The sequence below is a fragment of the Mandrillus leucophaeus genome, unplaced genomic scaffold (genome assembly GCF_000951045.1).
Source record: "Mandrillus leucophaeus isolate KB7577 unplaced genomic scaffold, Mleu.le_1.0 Scaffold168, whole genome shotgun sequence".
NCBI classification, from domain to species: Eukaryota; Metazoa; Chordata; class Mammalia; order Primates; family Cercopithecidae; genus Mandrillus; species Mandrillus leucophaeus.
The window spans coordinates 1,426,301-1,445,990 of record NW_012101676.1 but is presented as its reverse complement, the minus strand read 5'-3'; the positions used below and the strand labels follow the sequence as shown (position 1 = coordinate 1,445,990).

Here is a 19,690-nt window from a genome sequence, read left to right as displayed (position 1 = left end):
CCCAGGCTGGAGTGCAGTGGCGCAATCTCGGCTCCACCTCCCGGATTCAAGCGATTCCCCTGCCTCAGCCTCCCAAATAGCTGGGATTACAGGTGCGTGCCACCGCGTCGGACTAATTTTTGTATTTTCAGTAGTGACAGGGTTTTACCATGTTGGCCAGGTTAGTCTCGAACTCCTGACCTCAGGTGATCCACCCACCTCGGCCTCCCAAAGTGCTGGGATTACAGGCGTGAGCCACTATGCCCAGCCATAACTAGCTCTTATTAAGGTTTGCTGAGATCATTAACTATATAAACAAATATTGTCTATAAAGTCTATTCTTGTAACAACCTTGTACTTCTAGTTCTCCAACTCCCAAATCCAAACGTATGCTTTATTTCAAATTTGCAATGGTGACCTATAACAAGGAAAAAGTTAAGTGAAGAGGAAATCACAGGAACCCTTTAAAAAATGGCATTGTGGCCAGGTGCAGTGCCTCACACCTGTAAATCCAACAGTTTGAGAGGCCAATGGGGGAAGATCACTTGAGCCCGGGAGTTCTAGACCACCCTGAGCAACATGACGAAACTCTGTCTTTACAAAAAAATTAAAAAATTAGATGGGCATGATGGGCCCACATCTGTAGTCCCAGCTACTTAGGGGATACTGAGGCGGAAGGATCACTTGAGACCAGGAGGTAGAGGCTGCACTGAGCCATGATCACACCACTACACTGGGTGCAGTCTGGGCAACAGGGCCAGACCCTGTCTCAAAAAAAAAAAAAAAAAAAGAGAGAGAAATCGCATTGTAAAGGATGTAAGAATAGATATTAATTAGGCTGGGTGTGGTGGCTCTCACCTGTAATCCCAGCACTTTGGGAGGCCGACGCAGGCGGATCACAAGGTCAGGAGTTCAAGACCAACCTGGCCAACACAGTGAAACGCTGTCTCTACTAAAAACACAAAAATTAGTTGAGCATGGTGGCGTGTGCCTGTAGTCTCAGCTACTTGAGAGGCTGAAGCAGGAGAATCACTTGAACCTGGGAGGCGGAGGTTGCAGTGAGCCTAGATCGCGCCACTGCACTCCAGCCTGGGCAACAACAGCGAAACTCCATCTCAAAAAAAGAAAAAACAAAAAAAAGCTGGGCGCGGTGGCTCATGCCTGTAATCCCAGCACTTTGGGAGGTCGAGGTGGGTGGATCACCTGAGGTCGGTAGTTCGAGACCAGCCTGACCAACATGGAGAAACCTCGTCTCTACTAAAAATACAAAATTAGCCAGGCGTGGTGGCACATGCCTATAATCCCAGCTACTAGGGAGGCTGAGGCAGGAGAATTGCTTGAACCTGAGAGGCGGAGGTTGCGGTGAGCCAAGATCGTGCCATTGCACTCCAGCCTGGGCAATAAGAGTGAAACTCCGTCTCCAGAAAAAAAAGAATAGATATGAATTATAATCAATGCTAATGCTAATGCTTCCTCCCTGAAATACTCTCCTCCCTTGCTTCCAGGACAGAGTCTGATGGCTCTTCCCGCCATTCCAATGAATGAATGCTCCCTTCTCAGTCGTTATTGATTTGTTCTGATCTTCCAAATCTCTACACACTAGAGAACTCCAAGGTTCAAGGTTTGGTGTTTTGACTTTAAAAATATCATGTTCATAAATCCAGGCAGGACGGTTGCTCTAAATCCTAGGTATAAATCCAACTACCTGCTTGACTTACACTGCCAACACCTAGAACAGTGGCTAACACAAAGGCACTCCAAGTTTTATTTATGGAATAAATAAGTGGGCCGGGCGCAGTGGCTTACACCTGTAATCCCAGCACCTCGGGAGGCCAAGACAGGTGATCATCTGAGGTCAGCAGTTCTGACTCCAGCCTGGCCAACATAGTGAAACCCCATCTCTACTAAAAATACAAAAATTAGCTGGGTGTGGTGGCGCAGGCCTGTAATCCCAGCTACTCAGGAGGGTGAGGGACAAGAATCACTTGAACTTGGGAGGTGGAGGTTGAAGTGAGCTGAGACTGCACCACTGCACTCCAGCCTGGGTAACAAAGTGACACTCTCAAAAAATAAATAAGCAGGCCTTTGAGTCCCTATGCTTAGGCCCGTTCCCAGACTGTGGAGTGCTACTTTCATTTTCAATAAAACCCTTCATTCCTTCCTTGCTTTGTTTGGGCATTTTGTCCAATTCTTTGTTCAAGATGCCAAGAACTTGGACACTCTCCACTGGTACCATATTTTGGTGAGCCAGCCAGGAGGAAGTCAAGCAGGTTCACTACGACCGCTCAGGGAGACAGAACCTAGAAGCCTGGCATGTTGGCAAAAGGGTAAACAACGCTTTTATTTTTTTGAGACGGAGTCTCGCTGTCATCCAGGCTGGAGTGTGGTGGCGCGATCTCGGCTCACCACAACCTCTGCCTCCTGGTTCAAGCAATTCTCCTGCCTCAGCCTCCTGAGTAGCTGGGATTACAGGTGTAATCCACGCCCAGCCCTAAGAAAGTGTTTTATGGTTTGAATCTTCTGGAAACATCAAAGAAAGACAGTCACCGGGCATGGTGGCTCACGTCTGTAATCCCAGCACTCTGGGAAGCCAAGGAAGGCGGATCACAAGGTTAGGAGATTGAGCCCATCCTGGCTAACATGGTGAAACTCCATCTCTACTAAAAATACAAAAAAACTGGCTGGGCATGGTGGCACACGCCCATACTCCCAGCTACTTGGGATGCTGAGGCAGGAGAATCGCTTGAACCTGGGAGGCAGAGGCTGCAGTGAGCTGAGATCACGCCACTGCACTCCAGCCTGGGCAACAGAGTGAGACTCCATCTCAAAACAAAGAAAGAAAGACCGTCCTTGCCATCCACACTACAACAAAACTTTGGGACCTTGAACTTTGGGTTCATGGTCTCACAAATGAAAAGGGTCCCTCCACACTTTTGGAACTGTGCACCCACTGGAACCCTTGAGAGACCATCAAGCTTCAGATGATCATGCAACAAAGGTTCCAGCCAGTTCCAGGCGAAGACACCACCCCTAGCCATCGAGAAGCTACCCTGCCTCCACTAGATGGAGCAGGGCGAGAGTTCTGTGATCCCCAATAGGTAGAGACTACAACCCAAGTCAGCATGAAGCAGTTACAGAAAAAAAGACCATTGGTTCCTCTGCCTCCCATAAAGATTTATGAGGATCACATCTCTAAGTGGGGAGATGAGGCAAGAAAATAGAGTCTGGAAGCAGGGAACAGAAGGCCAATTCACAATTCAGCTATAACAGGAAATATCCTCTCCATAGGGCATACACCAAGTAAATGACTTTGTAACTTTACTTCATCCTCTTCATTTACACAGGGCATACCCCAAGTAGAGGGTATTTAAACTCACAAAAACTCTGTAACAGGGCCTTCGAGCCCCTATGCTCAGGCCCACACTGCAGAGTGTACTTTCATTTTCAATAAAACCCTTCATTCCTCCCCTGCAAAAAAAAAATAAATAAGTGACTGATTTTTAAAAATATAATGCGCTCTACAAAAGTAAAGTAATTGGAGGGGAAAGGGAGGTGGGACAGGCAGAGAACAGAACTGGAGGCAGTCCATCTAGGGAATGGGACTGTGAGGCCATACTTGTGAAACATTTGGACTGCTATTCTACAACTTTTATTTGGTGTGTTCGTTGCACAGCTATTTGAAATGTTTAATAAAGCTTTATAAACTTAAAAAGAATGCACTCATATAAGCAGTTAATGTAAATATACTTGTATTATTCTAAGTGAAAGGGCAAAAGAATAAACATACAACATTTTGAAAATGAGCTATTTTTTGCAACCTCTAAAAGTTTTTCCACTGTGCCAGGTTATTAAACTAGGAATATCCTGCTCCATCCTGGCACACCAAAAGTCTCCTTTTAACCTACAATAGACTTGAAGCATAAAATAAAACTTAAGAAGTATTTTCAGCTGGGCGTGGTGGCTCACGCCTGTAATCCTAGCACTTTGGGAGGCCAAAGCGGGTAGATCACCTAAGATCAGGAGTTCAAGACCAGCCTGACCAACATGGTGAAACCCCATCTCTACTGAAAACACGAAAAAATTAGTCGGGCGTGGTGGCACACGCCTGTAATCCCAGCTACTTGGAAGGCTGAGGAAGGAGAATCACTTGAACCCGGGAGGTGGAGGTTGCAGTGAGCCAAGTTCACGCCACTGCACTCCAGCCTGTGTGACAAGAGTAAGACTCCATCTCAAAAAACAAAAAAAAAAAGTATTTTCACGTTATCTAGATTTCGTTGTTTTTCTGGCATAAATATTATTGACAGTGTCCTAGTACCCACCCTGCCCCAGTTATAAAAGTAGACATTTCTTAAAAAATCAGTATGTTTTACCCATATGAAAAAAGAAAACTATTAGCTAGGTATGGTGGTGCATGCCTGTAATCCCAGCTACTCGGGAGTCTGAGGCACAAGAATCACTTGAATGTGGGACGTAGAGATTACAGGAAGCCAAGATCACACCACTGCACTCCAGCCTGGGCAACAGAGCAAGACAGTATCTCAAAAAAAAACCAGAAAACTAGCATTCCATGTAGACTAGACCACTCTATTACCCAGATTATATAAATAAACAGACACCTCATAATCCAACAATATTTGAAAACAAATGTAATGAACACCCTTAATAGTACACACACAAATTAACTATTAATAGAATCTTACTTATGATATTGTTGAGTTTTCTGCATCAGCTTCTCTGGCAAGCCATCTTCATCATCAAACTGCTCCATGGGTTCCACAATGACTGGACGAGGGGTCCTGGATAGGTATAAAAGCATTCATAAAAATTAACATGGTGCCAAGAATTAATACCTTCTTAAAAGAAATGTTTTATAATAATAAAGATACATACTTAGAAAATGTCTCACTTGAGAAAAATGTCTCAGAAGTATCATTTGTACTCATAAAAATCAGTCAATAGCCGAAGCAGTGGCTCACGCCTGTAATCCCAGTACTTTGGGAGGCCAAGGCAGGCAGATCACTTGAGGTCAGGAGTTCAAGACCATCCAGGCCAACACGGTGAAACGCCATCTCTACTGAAAATACAAAAAATTAGCCGGGCATTGTGGTGTGTGCCAGCTACTCAAGAGGCTGAGGCAGGAGAATTGCTTGAACCCGGGAGGGAGAGGTTGAAGTGAGTGGAGATTGCATCACTGCACTCCAGCCTGGGTAACAGAGCAAGACTCCATTTCGAGAAAAAGAAAAAAAATTCAGTCAATAAACATTTACTGAGCCAGAGAGAGATGAATGTCAAAAGCCACAAAAAGATGAGTAAATAAAGCAACAATCATGAACCAGCATAACAGCTATAGTTAACATTTAGAAAGTATGATGGAAACGAGTTTGTACCTAACTCATGTTTTATATGTGTGGTCATCATCATAGCCACTGCTTCGGCTATTGACTGATTTTTATGAGTACAAATGATACTTCTGAGACATTTTTCTCAAGTGAGACATTTTCTAAGTATGTACCTTTATCATCAACATGTCCCACCACCTCAACCCACCCACCTGTGCCCACCACTCGGTTTCCCTGTATCGATCAGTATTGTTCAGGAAGTTCTTAAAAATGATGGCCAGGAGGCACAGTGGCTCACACCTGTAATCCCAGCACTTTGGAAGGCCAAGGCAGGCGGACCACCTGAGGTTAAGAGTTTGAGACCAGTGGGGCCAACATGGTGAAATCCCATCTCTACTAAAACTACAAAATTTAGCCAGGCGTGGTGGCACATGCCTGTAGTCCCAGCTACTCAGGATGCTGAGGTATGAGAATCGCTCGAACTCAGGAGGCAGAGGTTGCAGTGAGTGGCGATCGCACCACTGTACTCCAGCCTGGGCGGCAGAGCGAGACTCTTGTCTCAAAAAAAAATAATGTTAAAGCTGAGAATCAGATCTAAAACATGTCAGCGAAGTGGCTCACATCTGTAATTCCAGTGCTTTGGGAAGCAGAGGCGGGGAAGATGGCTGGAGCCCAGAAGTTTGAGACCAGCCTGGGAAAGATGACGAGACCCTGTCTCTATAATATATTTTAAAATTAGCCAGGTGGCATACACTACCCAGGAGGCTGAGGTGGGAGGATCACTCGAGCCCAGGAATTTGAGGCTGCAGTGAGCTATGACAAAGCCACTCAACTCTAGCCTGGGCAATAAGGCAAGACGCTATCTCTAAATTAAAATAAAAATAAAAGATGTTAGCCAGACAAAAGGGAAAGAGGGAAGGCAGAAGACACCAGACATTCAAGGAGAAAAGTTGGGAGAAGGAAGTGACAAGAAGAGTGGGTGATGAAAGATATGACTAGAGGCCCTCCTTCTTTACTGTTTTCTTGAGTAAAACAGGAGAAAAAGAGAGTTCATGGAGGGGAGGAGGAATAAGTAGAATGGATGGCACACTGATATTAAAATTTCCTTTGAGATTGGCTCTTCACCATGCAATTAAAATCTATTTATACTACCTTCAAAATAGTGATGCTTCAGAGAGAAAAACCTAAGCTAGAAAGATGAAGGGGGTTTTTGGACTCCAAAAGTTTCTCTTACACATAATACCAGAGATTAACACAGACTTTAGATCCTAAATGTTAAGAAAAGACACAAAATAACTTTTCAAAATTATTACTGAGTTAGTGAAGACATTTTAAGGAAACAGTTAAAGCAGGTATGGAACATCATGAAGTGGTGAAATGAGATTATAGAAACCTCACATAAACTGAATAGGAACCCAAAGGTAAAGAGACTTAAGACATGGTACTTCTAAAAGTACCCAAAAAGGCCCAGGGCCAAAATGAAAATGATGCATTTTATGGACCATTCATCCGCTGGAAGCTATGGCAGGGCCACAAAGAACAGGAACAGAACCAGACAAGAGGTACACCTAAGGAGAGGCCAACAAAGAAATAAGCAAACCCCTCCAGTAACACACGACCACCCCCCTTCAAACAAACTTTAGAAACAGAGAATTAAGAGGGAAAAATGAACTAAGCAGATGATATGTCATTCATCAGAAATGACAAAAGTATATGAAGCCAAGGGAAACCGTAATCAGTAGTAAGAGAGAAAACTCTGACATCTCTGTACTCTCAAATATGTTAGAGATTTTAACAAATCGTAAACTTTTCACATGTAAGTTTGGGCCACTAGACAACTCTTACACAGTATGGGAGAGAAGAAGTACAGATTTCTAAGAGGGAACTTAATCGATACAAACAAATTTATAGTCTCCCTCTACCACTCTCTCTCTGTATTCATCTTGCTCCTACAATTCCACTTCTAGAGAGACACATAAACCAGTAAGCAAAGATCAATCACAACCACATTCATCAATTACACAACATAAAAAGACCAAGCAACATGGGTATGTATTGTGTACAAGGGAATTACTTAAGGGACTGTATCTTATTTTTATTTATTGGAACACATGCTAAAATGTTAACATCTATGGTTTCGTTGTACATGCACCACTCCCTATAGAAGCTCCCTTTGTCCACCTTCTGACTCATCTTGTTTATTTCACTTTCATCTTTAGGTATAACCAAAGTTTGTAAAACTCAACCTAAGGCCGGGCACAGTGGCTCACGGCTGTAATCCCAGCACTTTGGGAGGCCAAGGCTGGTGGATCACTCAGGAGTTTGAGACCAGCCTGGCCAACATGTGAAATCCCGTCTCTACTAACACAAAAAATTAGCTGGGTGTGGTGGTGCATGCCTGTAGTCCCAGCTACTTGGGAGGCTGAGGCAGGATAATCACTTGAACCCAGGAGGCGGAGGTTGTAGTGAGCTAAGACTGTGCCATTGCACTCCAGCCTGGGCAACAAGGGCAAAACTATTTCAAAAAACAAACAAACAAACAAAAACTCAAATTCTGTTTGCCATAGGTATAATAACTAAATTTATTCTTTTTTCTTGAGACAGTGTCTCACTCTGTTGTCCAGGCTGGAGTGCAGTGGCGCAATCACAGCTCACTGCAGCCTCAAACTCCGGGGCTCAAGATATCCTCTCGCTTCAGCCTCCCAAAGTGCTGGGATTACAGCCATGAGCGACTACGTCTGCCCAGGTTACTCTTTTTGCAAATGTAAGTATATAGTAAGTGGAAAACAGCTGGGCACGGTGGCTCATGCCTGTAACCCCAGCACTTTGGGAGGCCGAGGCAGGCGGATCACAAGGTCAGGAGTTCAAGACCAGCCTGACTAATATGGTGAAACCCCGTCTCTACTAAAAAATATAAAAATAATTAGCTGGGCGTGGTGGCGCACACCTGTAATCCCAGCTACTCGGGAGGCCGAGGCAGGAGAATTGCTTGAACCCAAGAGGCAGAGGTTGCGGTGAGCCGAGATCGTGCCACTGCACTCCAGCCTGGGAGACAGAGGGAGACTCTGTCTCAAAACAAAAAAAGTAGAAAACAGACGGAAAAGAAACAAATCAAAGTCTTCAACCATAATGTTAAACCTGAAGTTACTGCTTGGATTTTTGTTTTTCTCCCCATTTTACCACCAAGTCAATCATTAGTTTGGTTATAAACGTGAAGGACTGAAAGAGAGAGGCTTCGGTACTGAGGCCCTGGGGTTTAGAGCAGGTTATGAGCTATGTATCCTTCAGCTAGGAGGTTCACCCGCGCTAGCCGAAGTTTTCTCAGAGCATCATAGGGTTGTTATGATAACGAAAGAAGAAAAGTAGGGCACTTAGCACAGTTCTTGGTAAAGAGAGTTCATTAAATGAAAGTGAAGTTGGCTGGGCGTGGTGGCTCATGCCTGTAATCGCAACACCTTGGGAGGCCAAGGCGAGTGTATCACCTGAGGTCGGTAGTTTAAGACCAGCCTGGCCAACATGGTAAAACCCCATCTCTACTAAGAAATACAGAAAAATTGGCTGGGCGTGGTGGCGGGCGGCAGCTGTGGTCCCAGCTACTCAGGAGACTGAGGAACGAGAATTGCTTGAATCCAGGAGGTGGAAGTTGCAGTGAGCAGAGATCACACCACTGCGCTTCAGCCTGCATGGCAGACTGAAACCCTGTCTTGGGAAAAAAAAAAAAACTGAAGGTTTTTTTTGGGTGGTAAGAGGGGAAAAAGTATTTCAGTGTACTTTCAGGCCTGAAAATACCAAAATTTAAAGCGTTAATTTATTTACAAAAACACTTGAAAAATGTTTCATTGTGGAAAAACTTAAATAGTAAGTTTTGTAGAAGAAAGAAGGCCCCTGAAATCCTAACATGTGGAGAGGAGCTCTGATCACATTTTTGTGAAAACCACTTAAGACTTGCCTTTCTGTTGGATATATGCATAACATTACATAAAGTGAATCACCTATACATGCTTTTTTCCAGATATCCAAAGTACTCAATGTAAAATGGCACCATTTTACGCACTGCATGCATGCACAATAATTTTTTTAACCATACCAACTAGTATACATCTGCGGTTTTCATGTTTTCTGTAATGATATATAACACAAATTACGTATTTGTGACTGATCTTTCCTCATTGTGGCTGATCTTTCCTTAGAACTGTGGAAACAAGGTAGAATATACAGTACTAAAAACATGGCGACTTAAGGGCCGGGCAAGGTGGCTTCTGCCTGTAATCCCAGCACTCTGGCAGACTGAAGTGGGAGGATCATTTGAGGCCAGGAATTCCAGGTTACAATGAGCTATGATCATGCCACTGCACTCCAACCTGGGTGACAGCAGAACTTGCCTTAAAAAAAAAAAAAAAAAAGTGACTTAAAAGATACGCAATATTTTGCGTATGTAATTTCTTTTTTTTTTTTTGAGACAGGGTCTCATTCTGTTGCCCAGGCTGCCATGCAGTGGATTAACAGGATGATAATATTAATAAAATATTTTATGATGGAGAAAAAATAAAATCACTAGGCTCTAACAATGGTATCTTAAATTTACAAAATGACACAATAGATCTATGTGGTAATTTTAAGAAAAGGGATATAATTTTTTTTTCTTTTTTTTTTGAGAGACAGTCTCACTACATTGCTCAAGCTAGTCTCAAACTCCTGGACTCAAGCAAACCTCAGCCTTCAGAGTAGCTGGGACTACAGGTGCCTACTACTACAATTCAGCTTGTTTTAATTTTTTTTAATTTTTCTTTTTGTTCTTTTGAAGACCTCTAAGAAATAAGGAAGTATCAATCTTTACAAATAACTACAAATAACAAATAAGGAAATATCAATCTTTACAAAAAAAGAAAGCAAAAAACTAAAATTGGATCCAATTAGCACTGATAGTATATCAAGGGTTAATGTTGCTTTCCTCAAAAGTTAAGTAGCAGTTTATACTTACTAGCAGGTTTTTCTAGATAACTCATTACTTTCAACAGGCAATGGAAATATTATAATGTTTTTCTTAAAGAATTTTTTTTTGTCTAAAAGTAATCTCATTTAATGGAAAAAAATGATAAAGCAAATAAAATGTTGGAAGAAGTAATCCCTTTCAAATATAAACATAAAATAGGAAAAGTACAAAATTATTTTTGTACTCTTCTGCACAGGAAAAGCGTGCAGGAAAGAGTTTAAAAGAGCAAGCCTGCAGCGGGGCGCGGTTGCTCACGCCTGTAATCCCAGGACTTTGGGAGGCCAACGCAGGCGAATCACTTGAGGTCAGGAGTTTGTGACTAGCCTGGTCAACATAGTGAAACCCCGTCCCTACTAAAAATACAAAAATTAGCCAGGCGTGGTGAACATCTGTAGTCCCAGCTATTCAGGCGGCTGAGGCACATGAATCGCTTGAACCCAGGAGGCAGAGGTTGCAGTGAGCCAAGAACATGCCACAGAACTCCAGCCTGAGTGACAGAGCAAGATCCTGTCTCAAATAAATAAATTAATTAATTAATTAATTAAATAAATCCTACCAGCCAGGAGCGGCAGCTTGTGACTGTAATCCTAGCACTTTGGGAGGCCAAAACGAGCAGATCGCTTGAGCCCAGGAGTTCAAGGCCAGCCTGGGCCATGTGGCGAAAATACAAAAAGTGCAAAAATTAGCCAGGCATGGGGTGGCTGGTGCATGCCTATAGTCCCAGCAACTTGGGAGGCTGAGGTGGAAGGATGACTTGAGCCCAGCAGGTCGAGGCTGCAATCAGCTGTGATCACGCCACTGCACTCCAGCCTGGGAGGCACACTGAGACACTGCCTCAAAAAAAAAAAAAAAAAAAAAAAAAGGACAAGAACAATGGCTCACACTTGTAAACCCAGCACTCTGGGAGGCTGCGGCCGGCTGAGACAGGTGGATTGCTTGAGCTCAGGAGTTGAAGACCAGCCTGGGCAAAATGACAAAATCCACCTCTACAAAAAATACAAAAATTAGGCCTGGAGCAGTGGCTCACGTCTGTAATCCCAGCACTCTAGGAGGCTGAGGCAGGCAGATCACCTAAGGCCAGGAGTTCAAGGCCAGCGTAGCCAATATGGTGAAACCCCATCTCTATTAAAAATAAAAAATTAAAAAATTAAAAATTAAATTAAAATAAAATGGAAAAGCAAAATCTATGACAATCTGAAGAGCATTCTCTAAGGAAAGAGAAGAAGAGCAAAGCCTCTGACAAGATTGTGTTGTAAAACAGCAGATATAGTATGAATCTCAGTTTTAATATCAATGCTTAATAGTCAAGAATAAGTTTTAAAATGCTTACAAATCAGCAACTAAGCTCCATGGAGCCAGGAAACAAAAACTTTTAAATTCAATTCTCTAAACCCTAAAACATCTAAATGATCCCAACCAAGAGCTGACAGTACCATACAATAAGCAAATACAAAGAACCTAAATACCTAAAAAAATAAAATTGGATGATTATAATCTGATTTCAAAGCTTAGGGTAAATATGGTAATTAAGCAAGTACTATTTTGGAACTGACAAACTGGTCAATGAAACCAAAAAAGTACAGATTTTTTTCCCAGGTTTTTTAAATAAAGATGCAAGGGTAACAGGGTAACAAAGGGGAAATCATAAATCTTTTCAATTAATGGTGCCGAACAACTGGAGACCTGCACAATAAAAAGGATTTTTACGTTACACTCAAAACGTATAAATGTAAAAGCTATAAAATTTCTCAAGAAAACATTAAGAAAAGTTTTGCAATCTTAGGCAAAGATCATACAAGGACACAGAACAAACCATACAAGAAAAAAAAATTGACAAAATTTGGACTTCACAAAACATAAGAACATCTGCTCTTTGAGGGTCACTGTTAAAGTTAAAACATTTCACAGATGCAATGGCTCACACCTGTAATTCCAGCACTTTGGGAGGCTAAGACAGGAGGATAGTTTAAGCTCAGGAGTTAGGGACCAGTCTGGGCAACACAGCAAGACCTCGTATCTACTTTAAAAAAAAAAATGAAAAAATTAACCAGGCGTGGTGGCGCATGCCTGCAGTAGTAGCTACTCAGCAGGCTAAGGAAGGAGAATCATTTGAGCCCAGGAGGTCAAGGCTGCAGTAAGCCGAGATCACTCCACTGCACTTCAGCCTGAGTGACAGAGCAAGACCGTGTCCCCAAAAAAATAAATAAATAAAAAGAAAAGAAAATTTAAAAACAAGCCACAGACTGGGAGGAAGATTTATAATACAGACATACCTAGATTTGACAATTCAGTAAGAAGACAATCTGCCCAATTAAAAATGAACAAAGAGGGGCCGGGTGCAGTGGCTCACACCTGTAATCCCAGCACTTTGGGAGGCTGAGGTGGGCGGATCAAAAGGTCAGGAGATCAAGACCATCCTGGCTAACACGGTGAAACCCTGTCTCTACTAAAAATACAAAAAAAATTAGCCAGACATGGTGACTGGTGTCTGTAGTCCCAGCTATTTGGGAGGATTAGGCAGGAGAATGGCGTGAACCTGGGAGGCAGACCTTGCAGTGAGCCGAGATCGTGCCACTGCACTCCAGCCTGGGCGACAGAGCGAGACTCTGTCTCAGAAAAAAAAAAAAAGAACAAGGGGGACATCTAAAAAAAATGGACAAAAATATTTTAGATATTTCAGGAAAGATATATAATTGGCCAAAAAGCACATGAAAAGATGCTCATCATTAGTCAAGAGGAAACTAAAATTTAAATCATGATGAGATTGTGCTAAACTAACTAGAATATCTAAGTCTAAAAAGCACCAAGTGCAACTGGGCACAGTGGCTCACACCTGTAATCCCAGCACTCAGGGAGACTGAAGCAGGTGGATCACTTGAGGCCAGGAGTTCCTGACCAGTCTAGCCAACATGGCGAAACCCCATCTCTACTGCAAAAAAAAAAAAAACTTAGCCAGGCATAGTGGTGCACGCCTGTAGTCCCAGCTACTCAGGAGGCTGAGGCACAATTATCACTTGAACTCAGGAGGCAGAGATTATAGTGAGCCGAGATGGAATCACTGCACTCTAGCCTGGGCGACACATGGAGACTCTGTCTCAACAAACAAATTAACAAAATATTAAAGATAGGCTGGGCACGGTGGCTCATGCCTGTAATCCCAGCACTGTGGGAGGCCAAGCGGGTGGATCAGGAGGTCAGGAGTTCAAGACCAGCCTGACCGAGATGGTGAAACCCTGTCTCTACTAAAAATACAAAAATTAGCTGGGCGTGGTGGCAGGCACCTGTGATCCCAGCTACTCGGGAGGCTGAGGCAGAGAACTGCTTGAACCTGGAGGCAGAGGTTGCAGTGAGCCGAGGTCACGTCACTACACTCCAGCCTGCGCAACAGTGAGGCTCCATCTCAAAAAAAAAAAAAAAAAAGGAAAAAAACTAAAATTAAAAAAAATTAAAAAATTAAAAATAGGCCAGGCACACTGCCTCAGACCTGTAATCCCAGCACTCTGGGAGGCCAAGATGGGCGGATCAAGAGCTCAAGAGATGGAGACCATCCTGGCCAACTTGGTGAAACCTCATCTCTACCAAAATTACAAAAATTAGCCGGGCGTGGTAGCAGGCGCCTATAGTCCTAGCTACTCGGGAGGTTGAGGCAGAAGAATCACCTGAACCCGGAAGGCAGAGGCTGCAGTGAGCCGAGATTGCTCCACTGCACTCCAGCCTGGATGACAGAGCAAGACTTCATCTCAAAATAGTAATAATAATAAGGCCAGGCGCGGTGGCTCACGCCTGTAATCCCAGCACTTTGGGAGGCCAAACTGAAGTCCAGAGTTCAAGATAACCCTGACGAACATGTAGAAACCCCGTCTTACTAAAAATACAAAATTAGCCAGGCATGGTGGCACATGCCTGTAATCCCAGCTATTTGGGAGGCTGAGGCAGGAGAATTGCTTGAACCCAGGAGGCGGAGGTTGCAGTGAGCTGAGATGGCGCCATTGCACTCCAGCCTGGGCAACAAGAGCGAAAACTCCGTCTCAAAAAATAACAATAATAAAATAAAATAAAAATAAAAAATAAAAACACCAAGTGTGGGTAAAATGTGGAGCAACTAGAAGTAACTCACTCATTGCTGGTAGGAATGTAAAATGGTACACCACTATGGAAAAGAGCTTGGCAGTTTCTTATAAAGTTAAACATACAGAATTTACCCCTAAATATTTACCTAAGTCACATGAAAGCCTAGTATTTACAAGAAGCCTTGTAAACAAATACTCATAGTAGCTTTATTCACAATGGCCAGTAGTTGTAAGCAACTCAAATATCCATCCATATATCACGGACAAAACACAGTTATGTCCATACCATGGAATACGACTCAGCCATAAAAAGGAACAAAATACTATACACACGAAGATATGAATGAAATCTCATAAACACATGCTAAGCAAGAGAAGCCAGACACAGAAGAATACATACTATATGATTTCACTTAATATTAGAAAACACAAAACGTATTTATAGTAACAGAAATAGCTATCTAAGGCAGGTAGAGTACAAAATAACCGTAAAAGGGCACAAGAGAACTTCTGTGGGGTAATGGAAGTGTTCTGTATTTTTACTATGGCAGTGCGTTACATGAGTACATATGTTTGTTAAAACTCATTGAGCTCAGCCAGGCGAAGTGGCTCATGCCTGTAATCCCAGCACTTGGGGAGGCCCAGGCAGGTGGATTACTTAAGGTCAGGAGTTCCAGACCAGCCTGGCCAACGTGCTGAAATCCAGTCTCTACAAAAATACAGGACAGGCATGGTGGCTCATGTATGTAATCCCAGCACTTTGGGAGGCCAAGGTGGGCGGATCACCTGAGGTCAGGAGTTCCAGACCAGCCTGCCCAACATGGTGAAACCCCGTCTCTACTAAAAATATAAAAATTAGTCAGACACAGTGGCTTACGCCTGTAATCCCAGCTACTCGGAAGGCTGAGGAAGGAGAATTGCTTGAACGTGGGAGAGGTTACAGTTCGTCGAGATTGCCACTGCACTCCAGCCTGGGCAACAGAGTAAGACTCATCTCCCAAAAAAACCAAAAAAACAAAAACCAAAAAAAAACCACCTCATTGAGCTCTACAACAGAATTTTTTTTTAATTATTTTATTACTATTATTTTTTTAATTTTCTTTTTAAATAGAGACAGGGTCTCATTGCAACCTTGACCTCCTAGGCTCAAGTGATCCTCCCATCTCAGCCTCCTGCACAGCTGGGACAACAGGGCAAATAGCTGAGACTACTGTGCACTCCACCATGCAGCCCCCAAGATGTTTTTATGTTGTTGTTGTTGTTGTTGTTTTTAGGCAGAGTCTTGCTCTGTCGCCCAGTCTGGAGTGCAATGACACAATCTGAACTCACTGCAACCTCCGTCCCCCAGGTCCAACCAATTCTGGTGACTCACCCTCCCAAGTAGCTGTGCTTACAGGCACACACCACCAAGCCCAGCTAATTTTTCATATTTTTAATAGAGACAGGGTTTCGCCATTTGCCCAGGCTGGTCTCAAACTCTTGAGCTCAGGCAATCCACCTGCCTCGGCCTCCCAGAATGCTAGGATTACAGGCGTGAGCCACCGAGCCTGGCCCAAGGTACTATTTTTTTTGAGACAAGGTCACTCAGTCACCCAGGCTGGAGTGCAGTGGCACGATCTGGGATCACTGCAACCTCTGCCTCCAAGGTTCAAGCAATTCTTGTGCCTCAGCCTCCTGAGTAGGTGGGATTACAGGGATGTGTCACCACGCCCAATTAATTTTTGTATTTTTAGTAGAGATGAGGTTTTTGTTTTGTTTTGTTTTGTTTTGTTTTTTTGAGACAGTCTGTCACCCAGGCAGGAGTGCAGTGGCACAATCTCAGCTCACTGCAACCTCCGACTCCCAGAGTCAAGTGATTCTCGAGCCTCAGCCTCCCCAGTAGCTGGGACTACAGGCGCACATCACCACGCCCAGCTAATTTTTGTATTTTTAGTAGAGTCGGGGTTTCGTGCCATGTTGGCCAGGCTGGTCATGAACTCCTGACCTGAGGTGATCTACCCGCTGAAAGTCTGGGGCTTGAGCCACCGCACCCCTGAGGTGCTTTTTATGAAGGTAAATTAGATGTCAGTAAAGCTGATAACAGTTTCTGAAAGGATTATCTTAACTTCATAGATTTTACTTTGTATATATATGTTCAGTAAGTTAAATGAAATCATAATACAAAACACTGCTGAGATTTAAACTCTGAAGTTTGAAGAAAGTAGATGACTCTTGACTCCTACAAGTACACAAAAATTTCTTATTTGTATTCACTGAATATTTACTCAACACCTACTTACCATATGCTAGTATCAACTGCAAGGAAAGACAGAATTCCAGAACAAAGAGAAGCCCATATGTAACTGGATAGAAGAAGGACAAGATATTTAAAACTTACGTTGTTAGCAAGAATGCCCCATCACCACATCTTTCCAGAGCCTTTCGTGCAGGAGGTTTTGCTGCAAATTCTACAAAACCTTTTCCCGTAGCTCTACCGCGATCATCCACAACCACAACAGCTTTCTCTACAGGACCAAACTGAGAAAATGCTTGCTCTAGCAGCTCATTGGAAACAACTGGAGAAAGGTTCTTGACAGTTAAGGCAGCTCCATGCGTAGCAAAGCGAATTCGTAGAGGTCTGCTCTTCAAAATAGTGCCATCCAGCTCTGCTTTTGCAATTTCAGCCAGTGTTCTGGATTCCTTTTTAGGAAGAAAAAACATTGTTAGAAGATGACAGTAACAGAAAAAATTTAAAACACTCTTTGGCTTCTAGGGAGAACGAGGTAGCTTTAGCAAATGGCTGACAGGGTTGATTTGATTTTTTATCTTTTAACTTTGGTATCACAGGGTTTTTAACTATTCAATCATCATTTTAAACATTTTAATTAAAAGGTCCGAACTCTGTTGTTTTGTTAAAAGTAATCATTTAAAGATTAGCTCCTCATAAGGCTAGTTACCAACTATTAAATATTCAAAGCAATATAGTTTTAAAATCTCCTACATATATTAAAAACATATTAATAACTTAACTAGAGGCTGGGCACAGTGGCTAACCCCTGTAATCCCAGCACTTTCAGAGGCCGAAGCGGGCGGATCACCTGAGGTCAGGAGTTTGAGACCAGCCTAGCCAACATAGTGAAATCCCATCTCTACTAAAAATACAAAAATTACCTGGGCGTGGTGGCGGGCGCCTTAATCCCAACTACCTGGGAGGCTGAGGTAAGAGATCTCTTGAATCTAGGAGGCAGAAGTTGCAGTGAGCCGAGATGGCGCCACTGCACTCCAGCCTGATCAACAGAGCAAGACTCTGTCTCAGAAAAAATAAAAATAAAAAAAAACAATAACTTGGCTAGAAACTATCATCAAAGGAATAATTCTCTCCATACCCTTATGTTTTTCATCTCTTTTCTTTTTTTTGAGACAGAATCTGGCACCGTCACCCGGGCAATGGTGCAATCTCGGCTCACTGTAACCTCTGCTTCCCGGGTTCAAGAGATTCTCCTGCCTCAGCTTCCTGAGTAGCTGGGACTATAGGCGAACACCAGCACGCCCAGCTAATTTTTTGTATTTTGTATTGAAACCCCAGTAGAGATGGGGTTTCACCATGTTGGCCAGGCTGGTCTCGAACTCCTGACCTCGAGATTTGCCCACCTCAGCTTCCCAAAGTGTTGGGATTACAGGCATGAGCCACCGCACTCGGCCTGTTTTTTATGTCTCAATAAAACATTCCGCCTCTGTACAGCCAGACAAATCACCTTTTCTTTTTATTTTCATTTCTTTTCAATATTATATGTAAAAACTATTAGTTCTTGGGTTTTTTTTTCAGGGGAGGGAGGTGTCCTGAGACAGGGTCTTACTCTATTGCCCAGCCTGGAGTACAGTGGCACAATCATAGCTTACTGCAGCCTCAAACTCTGGGGCTCAAGGGATCCTCCTGCCTCACCCTCCCGACTAGCTGGGATTACGGATGTATGCCACCAAGTCTGGCTAATTTTTTAATTTTTTGTAGAGATGGGGGGTCTCACTATATTGCCTATGCTGGTCTCTTGAACTCCTGGCCTCAAGCAGTCCTCTCGCCATAGCCTCCCAAAGTGTGAGATTACAGGTGTGAGCCCCCTTGCTCTAGCCAATGTCTTATTAATGACTTCTCCTGAAATACTGGCATGGGTTACACATTTCTCACCATCACATGAAGAGAAACAAAGGCAACATTCACGAGCTATAACAGTTCTCGCCATTATATAGAGAAGCAAATGTACATATGCACTTATTATAAACTGAAAAATATGCTCATTGCTGAAACTACAAGGTAAGAGAACTTCCTTCTACTTGGAGAATACAAAGTTGGTATAGAATATGGGCAGCACCTAAAACAATAAATAAGGAACTGGTAAATGTAATAGCGGTACGTCTTTTTCACTGTGTTATGGGAACTCTCCAGGGACAACTGAAGAGGCTTTACATGTATATGTAAGAAGAATACAAACATACTATCTTATGAAAAATGTCTTAAGGTCACAAGAGCTCTTTATTCAATCCCTAAAATGTTCATGACAGCTTGAAATTATTGCCCTTTATTGCAAAAATCTACCTATAGAATTATTTTTCCAAAAACAAATGAAGTTACCCTTTTTAGAGACATACTCATCCCTCTGTATCCATGGATTCAACCAGAAGTAGATCAAAAATATTTAGGACCAGGCCCAATGGCTCACACCTGTCATCCCAGCACTTTGGAAGGCTGAGGCAGGCAGATCACTTGAGGTCAGGAGTTCAAGACCTGCCTCCTGGCCAACATAGCAAAACCCAGTCTCTATTAAAAAATACAAAAATTAGCCAGGGCATGGTAGTAAGCACCTGTAGTCCCAGCTACTTGGGGGGCTGAGGTGGGAGAATCTCTTGAACCCAGAAGGCAAGAGGTTGCAGTGAGCCGAGATCACACCACTGCACTCCAGCCTGGGTGACAGGGAGAGACTCGGTGTCAAAAAAAGAAAAAAGAAAAGAAAACATTCGGGAAAGAAACAATTTAAAATAATACAGAAAGGCAGGGTAAGAGCGCTCACACCTGTAATCCCAGCACTTTAAGCCAAAACAGGAAGAATCCTTGAGGCCAAGAGTTTAAGACCAGCCTAGGTAAAACAGCAAGACCTCGTCTTTATTCCTTTAAAATAAAAAATAAAATTTAAATAAAAGAAAATAAAATAGGCTGGGTGCAGTGGCTCATGCCTGCAGTCCGAGGCCGAGGTGGGCAGATCACGAGGTCAGGAGTTCGAGACCAGCCTAGCCAGCATGGTGAAACCCCGTCTCCACTAAAAATACAAAAAAAAAAA

The 19,690-nt window shown here is 43.1% G+C and overlaps 1 protein-coding gene across 1 annotated transcript in view; it reads right to left on the bottom strand.

Annotated features, from left to right (window-relative positions):
- Nucleotides 1-17,081, bottom strand: part of PSPC1 (paraspeckle component 1) — an 82,550-nt gene extending 65,469 nt beyond the window's left edge. The window contains exons 1-2 of the mRNA XM_011976544.1: nucleotides 16,759-17,081; nucleotides 4,680-4,775 (exon numbers count right to left, since the gene is read on the bottom strand). Coding sequence (XP_011831934.1) covers nucleotides 4,680-4,775; nucleotides 16,759-17,081 — 419 coding nt within the window. The remainder of the gene's footprint in view (nucleotides 1-4,679; nucleotides 4,776-16,758) is intronic.
- Nucleotides 17,082-19,690: the final 2,609 nt, after the last annotated feature.